General features: G+C 48.5%; 1 protein-coding gene across 1 annotated transcript; it reads left to right on the top strand.

The window, feature by feature from the left end:
- Positions 1-296: 296 nt before the first annotated feature.
- Positions 297-11940, top strand: LOC311371277 (leucine-rich repeats and immunoglobulin-like domains protein 1). The gene is made up of 7 exons (XM_084489437.1): positions 297-461; positions 1444-1518; positions 6921-7058; positions 7306-7449; positions 9199-9342; positions 9836-9979; positions 11633-11940. Exons 1-7 carry the CDS (start codon positions 298-300, stop codon positions 11778-11780), a joined length of 957 nt encoding a protein of 318 aa, XP_084345563.1. The 5' UTR covers position 297; the 3' UTR covers positions 11781-11940.
- The last annotated feature ends 758 nt before the right edge of the window (positions 11941-12698 follow it).

The raw sequence follows: 12698 nt of genomic DNA, 5'->3' as shown, positions 1-12698 counted from the left end.
ACACACACACACACACACACACACACACACACACACACACACACACACACACACACACACACACACACACACACACACACACACACACACACACACACCCGCTGTATCAATAGTATTGATCTGGGCTGCTGAGCAGAGGAACTCCTGTGTTCTCAGACACACAAACTCCTGAGAAACCAGCAGAGAGGGGGCGGGGGGGGTATTCCTTCAATTGAACAATTGAAATATCCAGTTGGGCCACAGTCAACTAATGTTTCTTTGTTACCTGTTTTTTAATCAAACACTGTTGTTTCCGTTATGAACTCGGAATGGCTTCACTGCCGCTTTCGCGTACATGGTAATAACTGTTTGCTGAATGTTCATTGCTCTTTATTTTTTGTCTTCCGTAGAAATCTTGGACACAACAAGCTCACCAGCGTAAATTACGAAGCCTTGGCCAACCTTCCCAACCTGCGAGAACTGTAAGTCATTCAACACACCCTGCCATTATTATGTAACCCCCTCCACCCCAGACGCTTCCCGAGATGTGTATCAGGGGGTCGTTTCCTTCCAGGAGGGGGTGATTTGTGTGTTGGCTACGTTTTTTAGCTCTTAAATGAGCGCCTTTGTGTTGGCTGCGCTATCGATTGGCTGACATATCACAAACCCATAGGTGCTCGTCAAGTCAATCACAAAGGGCTAGCCTTTCACTTTGAGATTGTGATAGACTATGTTTAGTTCAGTGTGTGTGTGTGTGTGTGTGTATAAATATGTGTGTCGGTGTGTCTTTTCACATGTAAATCAAAAAATGCTATTTCCCCCACCTAAGCTTCTAATCCACAAGTGTGATTTCCAGGTCATTTAACCACGATGGGGGGGGGGGGGCGGGGGGGGGAAAGGGGATTTAACACCCACTATTGCTGATGCATATCCAGGCAGCATCCTGGCGTGTATCGCCCTGCACAACGGCCAATTGAGAATAAAGTGGTGGTTTTTCTATATTAAGTCCCTCTCCATCACCCGACACCATGGCCAACGCTGGCCTTGTAAATATTTAATACCACGAGGAGAGGGTCTGGTCCTGTGTCACTCAGCAGAGGCATGTGGGACACACACGCATGCACACACACACACACACACACACACACACACACACACACACACACACACACACACACACACACACACACACACACACACACACACACACACACACACACACACATCCATGGCAGGCAGGACCAGACACGGTGACATACGTGGCAGAGACATGTTTCACCTTCATGTTATTTAAGGTTTTTCTGGAAAGGGGATGACCTGTCACTCGCTCACGCACCACCAGACATGTCGCATATGTATGGGACGTTTTGATTGGTCGCAGTTGTAATTCCCTTTTAGGTAGATGCTTTTGAATTAATAATTGTGTAGTTGTCTTACACTCCATTTTTTTGTATTTATTTTCAGGCGTCTGGATCACAATGAACTGACCTCCATACCAGAGTTGGGACAGGCGGCCTCCAAGATTGCATTGCTCTACCTGTGAGTACTGTCCCACTTAATGCCTGTTTCCTGCCATTTTCTTCACATTGTTTGATGACCCCATTTGGAATTAACCATAAATGATCTTTTGTGGGGCGATCCTTTGGACAGTTTGAGGAGGCCGTGGATAAAACACAAAAGTCCTCCGCCCCCCCCCACCTCCTGGTCCCTGTGGGCCTTGCTGGCACTAATGCCAGCAGAAGTGTTGGCAGCAGTGAGTGTGTGGTCAAGCAACTGACCAGTCATGTACGGGTTGGACTGTTCCCGTGTGACTCGGTTCCCATGACGTGCTGCCATTGCTGCTGCCTCCTCCTAGTAAAATCCTTTCTGTTGGACCTTACTGGCCTCCTGCTTAGATTTACTGCCCTATTTGGGTTGGGGCACTGCAGCACATATGTGTTTGTGTGTCAAACAATTTGTCAAAAATGTTAATGTGCGTGTGTTGCGCGTTTTAAAGCACACAGAGAAGTGAACCCTTCTTATTCCTCTTGAGGATAATGTAGAAGATCAGATTTTTTTTTTTTGTTAAATTCGATTATATGATTACCAAATGGTTAATCTGATTCTCACAGTTAATGTCATGACTGACACGCGGCCAAGACATGGACCTCGCTGGGCATGTTGTGTTTATCAGCCTCCAACAGCTCTCTTCACACGTTTGTGTGTGGCTGCAGAACATACTAACTTCCCATTCAACCAGAAAGCAACAAGGCAAAGACCCCTTGGCTATGCGTGCGCTAGCCATTCCACCCAGACAGTCTGTGTATTTTCTTTTACACCTCACTAGCGCGCTCGCCCTCACCCTGCTAGTAAAACGCACAGCTGTCGACCGTCGCTATGCCGCTAGTTAGCCCCCAGGCCCCCTCTGTGTCATCTGCCTTCTTTCTCAGAAGTCGTCCAGACATCGCCCATGTTTAGTCACAAGGGAAGTTCAAGGTAGCCTTGTGCAACACTCAGTTTCCATGCTAGCTTTTGTAGTGTTTATTTAAATACAAACAGCGTGGATATATTTGACTTATTCAAGTTTACTCTGCAGGAGTTTGCCTTTACCTGCACCATTCCTCTCTGGCTCTTTTTCTACAAGGCAAGGGATTGGTCGTTGGGCAGGGGTGGGATGGTGGTCTTTTTTGGCCTGACTTATAGCCTGTTGCTATGGGAAAGCCTGCAGAAAGAAGGTGTGTGTGTGTGTGTGTGTGTGTGTGTTTGAGTGTGTGTGTGTGTGTGTGTGTGTGGGGGAGGGGGTGTTGGTCATAGCTTTACGAAGCCGCACAGCTGAAGGCCCATCGGAGCTCTTGCAGCTGCAGCTGTCAATCAGAATGCTTACTGTAAAATGGGTGACAGGGAGCATGTGTGTGGGGGGGGGGGGGGGGGGGGGGGAGTGAGTGTGTGTGTATGTACGTGTGTTGGGGGGACGGTAAGGGAGTAGCGGTTGGGTCAGCGTGACATCATCATGACTGTTGGACAAAGAGGCGTGGCTGTGAAGGAGGACGAGGATGCGGTGAAGGCAGGATATGGGGGAGAGAGACAGGGGGAGAGAGAGAGAGAGAGAGAGATGGGAGAAGTAGAGATCTGGTGTGTAGGGTTGTGTACGCACTCCAGGCTCGCCTTTTGTGTGTGTGTGTGTGTGTGTGTGTGTGTGTGTGTGTGTGTGTGTGTGTGTGTGTGTGTGTGTGTGTGTGTGTGTGTGTGTGTGTGTGTGTGTGTGTGTGTGTGTGTGTGTGTCGAATGTGCCTTGGCGTACGCAGCCGCACGGGTGGCAGTGCGTCGCAGACCAAATTCCTTTGCTGTGGTCTAGGATCGGCTGGAATGCCGTCCGACTGCAGGTTTGTGCGTGACAAGTGGTTTGGAAGAAGAACGCAGGCACGCACACACAGAGACCCACAGAAACACATGCACAGACACTCGCAGAGTGAGAAGATCTGTAACCTTGGACTCTCTCTTGGTTCTCGGGCAGACAGAGAGCCCTTCAGATGTGGCAGACCGATAGTGTCTCTGTACTTAAGTCGCCCGAGCTCATCATTCAGATGGACGGGACTGACTGCCACTGACATACAGGATGAATAATGTCCTCCTCACACACACACACACACACACACACGCTTAGTTCCCACAAAGACACAGAGGAGAAGCTGCTGCTGGAGCCTCCACTTTGGAGCGCTGGTCATTTTGATCTGAAGCAGTTGCTCGACAATTCTTCTCTCTCTCTTTATTTTTTTCTGTTCTGTTCTCTCTCTCTCTTTCTTTTTTTCTGATCGTCCTCTCTGTACAGTATCTCTCTGGCTTTCGTTGTCTCTCGCTCTCTCTTCCTCTCTCTCTCTGTTATTTCTTTATTTTCTCTCACTCTCACTCCTTATCCATTTGATCTCTCGCCCCTCATTCTGGTGGAGTTCATGGGGCGGAGATAAGCCACTTACAGCGTTAATCTCTATGCAGTCTGCATCGTCACCAGTGTTTTCCCATCTATGTTCCTCGTACAAATTTGCTCAGCTCTCAATCTGAGGGCCAAGCCAGAAGGAGGCATGGCTGGAACTCCTTAGCGGGGACTTTACGCATTTGCTAAAAAAAACAAAAACGCAACCCCCAGGACTTGACAGCTTTTCGCTTCAAAACAAACCAGCCCGACATAGGACCGTATGCCAAGCTCCCACAGCCCCAAAATGCACTTGGCCAGCCCGGCTTGGTGTCCCACAGGCTCCCAGAATGCTCTTCCCAGCAGGAGGTCTACAAAAAGAGAAAAAGGAAAAGAGAAATTGTGAAGGAAGGGTTTTTAAAAAAAAAAAAACACCCGCTTCAAAGTGACAGCGGAGCAGCACAAAGTGGGTCTTTGTGCACTGATGGGCCAAGGCGACATTCAAGAGAAAGCCGTCCACGGCGCTCCAGATAAAATCATATGGCCTGCGGGCGGATCAGATCTGTGACATAATTCTGCTATTGTCCCCGTGTCGGGATTCAAAGGAGTCCATTGCCCCCTCCTCTAAAAGAGCACACGAAAACCAATCTGAACAGACGCTATACTGTACAGCGCTAATGTGTCTTCAAAAGAGGTGTCAGGAGGACCAATGGCCTATTTTGATAAAGATCTACATGGGGTTTTATGGTGAATAGCGCTTCCAGCCATCACAGAACTCTTGTTGAGCTGAGCTATCGCTGGACGTGTGATAATCACTGTTTTGATAAACACAACTGTTGTGTCTGTGTGAGCGTACGTTCGCTTGGGACTTTTTCTCTCTCTCGCGCGCGCTCTTTGTTGCTCTTCCACAGCTGCTCTCGGAGTGTGGGAGAGAGAGAGAGCGAGAGAGAGAGAGAAGAGAGAGAAGAGAGAGAGAGAGAGAGAGATAGAGATAGAGAGAGAGATGGCTATGGAGGAAGTGAAGAAGGAATTTGGCCCGTGTGGACTGAGAAACAGAAAAAGAAGAGAGGAGAGTGAGAGAGGGGCCACCAGTTTGAAATAGATCTGTTTTTCCCACCAAAGGTCACCAGCTGTTGACCTTATCTCTCTCTCTCTCTCTCTCTCTCTGTCTCTCTGTCTCTCTGTCTCTCTGTCCTTCTCAGTCTCACCCTTTGAACGAAGGTCCCTTTCCTTGTTTGTTTGTCTCCAACTCATCTTTAACTATTTCCGGTGCTGTTTATTCAGGTGGGCCACTGTGGAGTGACCCCTCCTCCCTGGCACTAAGTAAATGTGTGTGTGAGAGAGGGGGCTGGAAAGGAAGGAGGGACTGACCTTGTTTTGATGGAGTTTGACTGGTAGAACACCTGCTTGCACGAATAGACACACAGCCATGCAGACAGACACACACACACACATATATACACACAATCTGACCAGCATCCAAGCTCTCGATGGAAAGTTTTGTAAATGCTGCGTCACGCTTGAACCTCAGTGTTCTTTTTGTTTCTCTTGGTTTTGCTTAACCTTTGGGCCTTTACCAAGGGTCAGGCAAAATAACTTATTTGGCCAAACATTTTTTATATAAAACTTCGATGGAGCTTGTGTGCGCTCCAAAACGATGACACATTGTGTGTCAGTGCGTGTGTCTCCATAGTTGGCCGTGCTCCCCTCCTTGCACCATCCTCTCCGTCTCCAAGGTAAACAGAGAGACGTGATTGGGATTATTTTCTTTCTTTGCTTTCTTTTCTTTCTTTCCTTCTTTTCTTTGGTTCCTTCTTCCTTTCCTTCTTTCTTCTCAAGTGTGCGTTCTTTCCTGTATATCAGTCATAGGAGCGATGTGCAATTGTCTCAGAACCAGAGACAGATTGGTCCCTGGTCCCCCCCCCCCCCTCGTCCCACTCCGGGCCCCCGTAGAGGGACACTAGAGTGGAGATCTTGGAAGCCTTGAAGTTATTCTACATTAAATAATTAGAAGTATGTAGCTCGGTTATTATTGAAAGGTTCTATATTTGGTGTAATGTTTACAGATAAATTCCACCTGACCACATGGGAGAGAGTTTTTCCGGCACTGAATCACACCCTAAAAGCGACCATTGTGCCATGTTTGGTTAGCTCCGTTTCATTGGGTCGAGACAATAAGCAGCCAGCTGTCACTACAACAGCACTCCACTCACCACTAGTGTGAGCTCAGCGCTGAAGGTTCCCACATCATTGATTGGACATTAGACTACGATCGATTCCAAATCTTTGCGTTATCTGCATTTCCCCAACACAGAGTCAAGTACAAACGAACCCCCCCCCCCCCCTCCCCACAGCTTGAGTTGTTGATATTAAAACACATTTTTGAAAGGAGTCTGTGATAAAGGCGTGAGAAAATGTACTATAAAGTATACATACTTAAGTGCGTATGCAGATGGAAAGATGTCATAAATCGGTCCGTTGTCTCTTTTTTTTGAAATGGTAAAGCTTAGCATATACGACAACATTGACTGTAGTCTTTTGGGTTTAAATGGTAGTTCTAATCCTTTGGTCGGAAATGGTCATCAGCAAACGGACGTTACGCAGACTCTCTTGAGAATCGCTCAATAAGTTATCTCCATGATCCATCGTGGTCTCAAGTGCTCAGTGAGTCCTAAATCCTCCGGGGTCCTCCGGAGAAGACGCTGTGAGGAGGGAAACCCATGGCTCAGGTGTCCACGTGGTTGTTTATAGAGGGCCAGTCCTCTGTTTGGAAGCCTTTTAGAGTGTGTGTGTTTAGCTGCCAGAACCCAAGACCCACTCTGTACTGTGTACTCTAGTCTCTTGGCTCCTCAAGGGCCGTTCTCAGAAGCTAAGAACGTTTTGTTGAGTGGGGTTTTCTCATAAGAGGAGTTGGGAAACTTGCGAACCGGGGTTGTGATTATTATCGCGTGTTTCAGCTGGTTCTCGACGTCCTGGAAAAAAAGAATAACGATGGCTAATGGTAATGGCAGAAAAGGGCTAACGATGGACCATTTCTGCTCTGTTTTTCCAGACATCATAATAAGATCCGCAGCATCGATGGCACCAGGACCAGAGAGCTGGTGTCGGTGGAAACCCTGGACCTCAGCAACAATGATATCACTGAGCTGCGCACTCACTGCTTCCCCGCGGGCCTCCGAATCAAAGACCTGTGAGTACAAGCTCAGTGGAGCCTTGCAGCTCATCTACATGAGGCAATGAGGCATTGTAACACACTCACCCACTGTATCCATTTCCCACCCAATGCGATATTGAGTCCTATTTAATAGATGTTGTTTCCTTGCCTGCTTACCTTTTTGATAATCCCGACCTATTCCAAGGGTTTTTTTCCATTGGTGGTCCTACCAATGTGAGAGTGATGACACACAGGCCCTGATCCTAACCATTCTTTGTTGCAGGTACCTGAGCAGCAACAAGATCAATGTGTTGGAATTGGGGTCTCTGGACCACCTAGGGTCCACGCTGCAGGCGCTCAGACTGAGCAGGAACCGGATCGGCCAGGTCCCGGTACGGGCCTTCCAGCTGCCCGGCCTCACCCAGCTGTGAGTACCCGACACACAGGTTTTATTTACGCCGTTGTAAAGCCTATGCTCACCCAGGAAGCAGAGCTGGACTCTCTTCTCTTAAAGGGGAATGGCAAATAAAACAAAGGTCATTAGTGTGGGAGAAAGAAAGGGCACTTCAGACCGTAATCCAATTCTTCAGGCCTCCATTGGATTAGGAAAAAAAAAGAGAAGAAAAGTGAAAACACGCTAGGCAGCTGTGTGTCGGCCTGCTGCAGGCTTTCTGTTGGTTGGAACATCTGAGAAACACAATTCAGCTGGAGAGGAAATAACGTTGATTAGGTTTGGCTGTAAAATAACCAATAAACACCCGGTGACAATGGGGGAAAAAGGGAATTCTCCTTTCCTCCTCTCTCTCTCCTCTGCATCTACAACAAGTGGTTTATAATGTTTACAGTTGCAGGGGTTTCTGGCAAAGAATAAAGAATACAAAAATATATATACATAAAGAAGAAGATGGATAGATAAACACGACTGCGGGCTCACTGAGTCTAAGGAAACGGTTGGCGGTTTTAAAAGGGAAGAGGAGGTGGTGCTGGCGTGTTTATCTAGCGCTGTGTGTTTAACATTCAGAACCCCATTAGTGTTGAGCTACATGTCTGGGGGTGTCCGCCTGGGTAAACACGGCGTACTGCAGGTGATTTACAGCCTCACCTCCACATCCCTGCGAGCTGTGCTCTCCTTCCCTGACCCGGGATCCATTGTCCCAGTCCACCACCCCCACCCCCACCCCCCACTCCCCACAGCCTCCCATCCAACCAACACGCCTCCGGGCCCAGCGTGTAGCGCCAAGACCCATCCGTAGCTCAACACCTTCATTCTCTAGCCCTATGAAAAGGCACACATGTAAAAAGCTTCTTCTATAGCTCCAGCGGTTGCTTCAGGTGCCCTTTGTGGGACAGGTGGCCCCCTAGTGACACTGTATCTGCCAACGCTGGTGGCCATACACGCCGCACACAAAAGAGTCTGTGTGGAATGGATGTTTATGCTCCCCGTGCCAGGGGCCATTACATCCCTCATGCACGCACACACACAATGATGCATGCATACATTCACACCCACACACGTGCACCTGGTGTATGGGTTGAACTTGACACGCAGTAGAGGGCTGACTCTTTTGACAAGGTGGAGGGAAGAGAAACTGTGTTTATCAGAAACCTGTCATCTTCTCACATTTCATCTTTTTCATGTCTCCGTTCACCACAACAAATATCAGCCTTTTCGCATTCTTGCTCTGTCCTCAACTTGACCCCCGTCTGGATTTATGAAGCCGTGTTCATGCGCTGGAGGGACTTCGGTGTCGCACACACACACACACACATGCGCACACGCACACAAACAAACACCAGTGGGCCCCTGAGTGCCACAGGTGGAGGAAATACAGCTACAGCCCAGGAATGCTGCTGTAGGCCAGGTGCTCGCAAGCACCCAAAAAAAAAGCACCTCCTCAAAGTGCAACGTGTATGTCGAGGGATTCTCCGGGTTTGACTAAGGTGTGATGGATGCAGAGGCAGCATGAGGGCACAGCATTCCACAGCCGGGATAGGCTGTTGGATACACAGAGCAGTCAATAGGTGGCGGTTGATTTTTGGCCTCGCTCTACAGTAAGATGGTTTCATTCCCATAGAGAATAAGTATCATCAACACACCTCCTAGAGGTTTCTTTCTTCCCTCGTCCTCTTTTGTTAATCCACTCTCGGTGTGTCTGTGCATGTGTTTCCCCTGCAGTGAGCTGAACAGGAACCGCATCCGTCAGATAGAAGGGCTGACCTTCCAGGGCCTCTCCAGTCTGGAGGTGCTCAAGCTGCAGCGGAACAACATCAGCAAGCTGACGGACGGCGCCTTCTGGGACCTGGCCAAGATGAAGATCCTGTGAGTGATTTGTGGAGCATGTGTGTGGTGGAGGGCAGGTTAACCCTATTCCAATGAACTACCGCAGGTGTGCCGCCTCACTCAGCCCCTGAGTCTGATCAGGCTCACCCAGGCCAGGTGAGGCTGCTCAAACCGGCAGCCAACCACAGACGTTCCCATGGTTGGAGATGGGATCGCCAAAGTCTTTTTTGTTTTCTTAGCATAACCGGTGGTAATCCGAGTGATCCTCAAAGTCCTTGATGTATTGTGGTTTGTCATTGAAAGATATGGGTACCATGCACTAGGGTAGTACAATGGTTAGGGTCTGACTCCCTGCCAAAAGGTTCTGGGTTCCAACCACAAAGTCTGCAATCTACCTGTAGGCACCCCTACGCAAGATGCCTCACGCAACACCTTTTAATGACGTAAAAAGAAACGTTGCTGACCTACTGTTGACCATAGAATGACGTAGATATAAATGTGTATGCTAACCGGCCCTGCACCTGCTCCACAGTCACCTGGACTACAACAGCCTGAGGGAGGTGAACAGCGGCTCGCTGTACGGCCTGAGCTCCCTGCAGCAGCTCTTCCTCAGCAACAACTCCATAGCCCACATCAACCCGGACGGGTGGAAGTTCTGCCAGAAGCTCCGGGAATTGTACGTTTAACATTTATTCTTATATATATATATATATTTATACCTTTCTGTTCCACCTCACAGCTCCTACCCCAAACCGTATCTAAAAAGATTTTGGGCCTTAGACGTCGCCTGACAGATCATATGTTATCTGCAGTGGAAGGTCTAGAAGCCTCCAGATAAGCCTGTTTATCCCATAATTAGACCTGAGCTCAGAGGTACTTAGCCCTCCGACAAGAGTTTTTGTTGCAGCTCCGAGGCGTGGTGGTGTTGGCGGGGTTAAGCAAACTGGTTTGTAATCCTGCGCCGTTTGTGTTGCAGTAACGGCACCTGAAGAATCACCCCAGCGCTCTTTGTCCCCATGATCAGGGGAGCTCCTTATCTGACATCTCTCCCAGCTTTTCACCGTCACGTGGTCAAGTGCTGCATTTTGTTGAGCACCGGTTCTTAGGTGCCCAATTTGTTTGCTTCTTGCAACTAAACTGAAACTACGACGAGGCCCAAAGTGTTGTCTTCTTTCCTTTGTTCGCCCCTGGGTGTGCATCTGGGTCTGCAACTAGGGCCTGCATCATTCTCTCTCTCTCTCTTTTCGCCAGTCCTGTAATACAATTTTATAATTTTATTTTAATTTCAGAATCCAATGATGTGACATTACCCTTCCAGTCTGGTCGGTGTGTGTGTGGGCAGCTAGTTAGTGCATTGCAACCAGTCTGGGCTCAGTGTTTCTCCACGTGAGCAGTCAAGCAGAGTCAAAAGTCTGGGCACCAAACACATGCAGCCAAGGGCCATAGAGAGGGCAATAAAACGCACAGCGCCTATAATACTGAGTTCATCCTTGTTAAATAACAAAACACATGGGGAAGTGTTTTGTCTCAGTCTCAGGTGTGTTAACGTATTTAAAGTCTGGTACCATGGTTGATCTTTTGTGTTTTTGGTATGAATGGAAATCAAAACAACGCAATGTTATGTGGGTGTGAACAGACTTCACACGGCTTTCTGACCTTTTAAAAAAGGTTCAAACTTGGCCTGCGAAAGGACTGCATCCCAATCCTGCTAAATGTAAGGTTTACCAATGCAGAATCGAGTTTAGAAGCCATCACAAGCTCTCAACAAAAAGTGCTTGGTAGAATTTACTCACTTGGCACTGCTTTCAAAGTAAACGACCAACCATCAACGGACCAGCCCATGGGGCATACAGAGGATCTATCCTTTTGCAGTCATTTCTAATCCAGACCTTTTAACACTCCTAATCCACTCAGTTTATTTGATCACAAAAGAGATCTGATGTTTCCATGGTTATGACAGTTTACCACACACTTTAGAACTGCAGTTGCGGACACATAAAGAGGACATGGAATCATTATTCATTATTGTCGAATATCGGGCGGTCCATTTTCAGATGTCTCGTGGTAAAGTCCTGCTGGAAAAAAGCATCAGCTTAGTGGCCAGTAGACTGCAACTACGAGGAAACCCTTTCTTAACGGAGTCTCCGTTACCCCGGTTTGCTGCCAACCTGTCTCCCTCTTCCAGACCTCACACTATGTTTCTTCGCTACACTCATTTTTCCCCCACTCGTGCGCTGTCTGTCTCTGTGTGTCTCGGTTCCGCCTCTCTCTCTCTCGGCCTCCCTCCTAGTCTGACTCTGCCTCTCCCTCTCTCTCTCTCTCTCTCCAGGAATCTGTCGTACAATAACTTGACCCGTCTGGACGAGGGCAGTCTGGCCGTGCTGGGAGATCTCCATAGCCTGCGTCTGGGACACAACTCCATCAGCCACGTCGCTGAGGGTTCCTTCCGAGGCCTCAAGTCTCTGCGTAATCTGTAAGTACCCACCAGCCAGCCGCACACACGCACCCTTGCCTTCCCCAGCACCAGCACCTCCACCACCGCCATCCACCCAAAACAAACCTTGCCCTTGCTGCTAATAGGGCGAGAAATATGCCTCTCGGGTGCAGTGAAAGTTGAGAGGTTTTTAATATTGGCCTGGCCCGCAGGGTGATAGTTAATATGGGGCCTATGGGGCCTAATTGGTTTTAGTCAGCAGGCTGGTTCACTTCTCGAGGGCGACCAGGGTTTTGGCCGTTTCATCTCATTTACATTCCAGTTTATTCAATGGCTCGCCACTTTTGTGTGGTCCCATATGCCGCTGATTCAATTGGACCTTTTATTTCATTCACATTTTTTTCCCTCTGTCCGTTGGTAACGGACTTGGATGCACATGTCTCCTCATGCTTGAACACCGGACACCGGTTTTGTTTAGTGCCATGAAAAGCACGTTGGGAGTTTTCTGTCCCCTCTCTGTTCCAAACCGTTGCACGGAAATGTAGAATAGGCGATGAAAAGAATCAAATGCAGAAAAGAGAGTGACTTAGTAGGGGGAAAATGCCAGGAGAAAGGTTTTGGCGAAGGGGGGGAGCTGTTTGACTTGTTAATGATGGTTTCTAACCTAAAGTCATCTTGGCTGAGGCTGTTCTCCTGGGGGAGAGCCATTAGGAAGGAGGCTGTGCTTGTGCTCACTAGACAGGCTCTGTCAGCATGGTGAAAGGCCATGCATTCAGCAGGACCTCTTCCACTGCTACACATCACACTGGCTATCCAGTTGGCTGGATACAGAGGGAATGCAGCTTCCGAGAAAGAGGGAACAGTTTGCCTGCAAACCCATAAGACATATTTTTAGTTTTAAAGTCCTTTGCAATCATCTCATCTTCCCCCTCGACTCCTCTCTGCAAGGCAGTGAGTCTCC

This window comes from Micromesistius poutassou, assembly GCF_964030765.1.
Source record: "Micromesistius poutassou genome assembly, contig: SCAFFOLD_5995, whole genome shotgun sequence".
NCBI classification, from domain to species: Eukaryota; Metazoa; Chordata; class Actinopteri; order Gadiformes; family Gadidae; genus Micromesistius; species Micromesistius poutassou.
This window is presented reverse-complemented; position numbering and strand designations above follow the sequence as displayed.

Coding starts and splice junctions, on each gene's coding strand:
- LOC311371277 (XM_084489437.1), top strand. CDS start 298: ATGAACTCGGAATGGCTTCACTGCCGCTTTCGCGTACATGGTAATAAC. Junction 7,059..7,305: donor GGCCTCCGAATCAAAGACCT/GTGAGTACAAGC, acceptor TCTTTGTTGCAG/GTACCTGAGCAGCAACAAGA. Junction 9,343..9,835: donor CTGGCCAAGATGAAGATCCT/GTGAGTGATTTG, acceptor CCTGCTCCACAG/TCACCTGGACTACAACAGCC.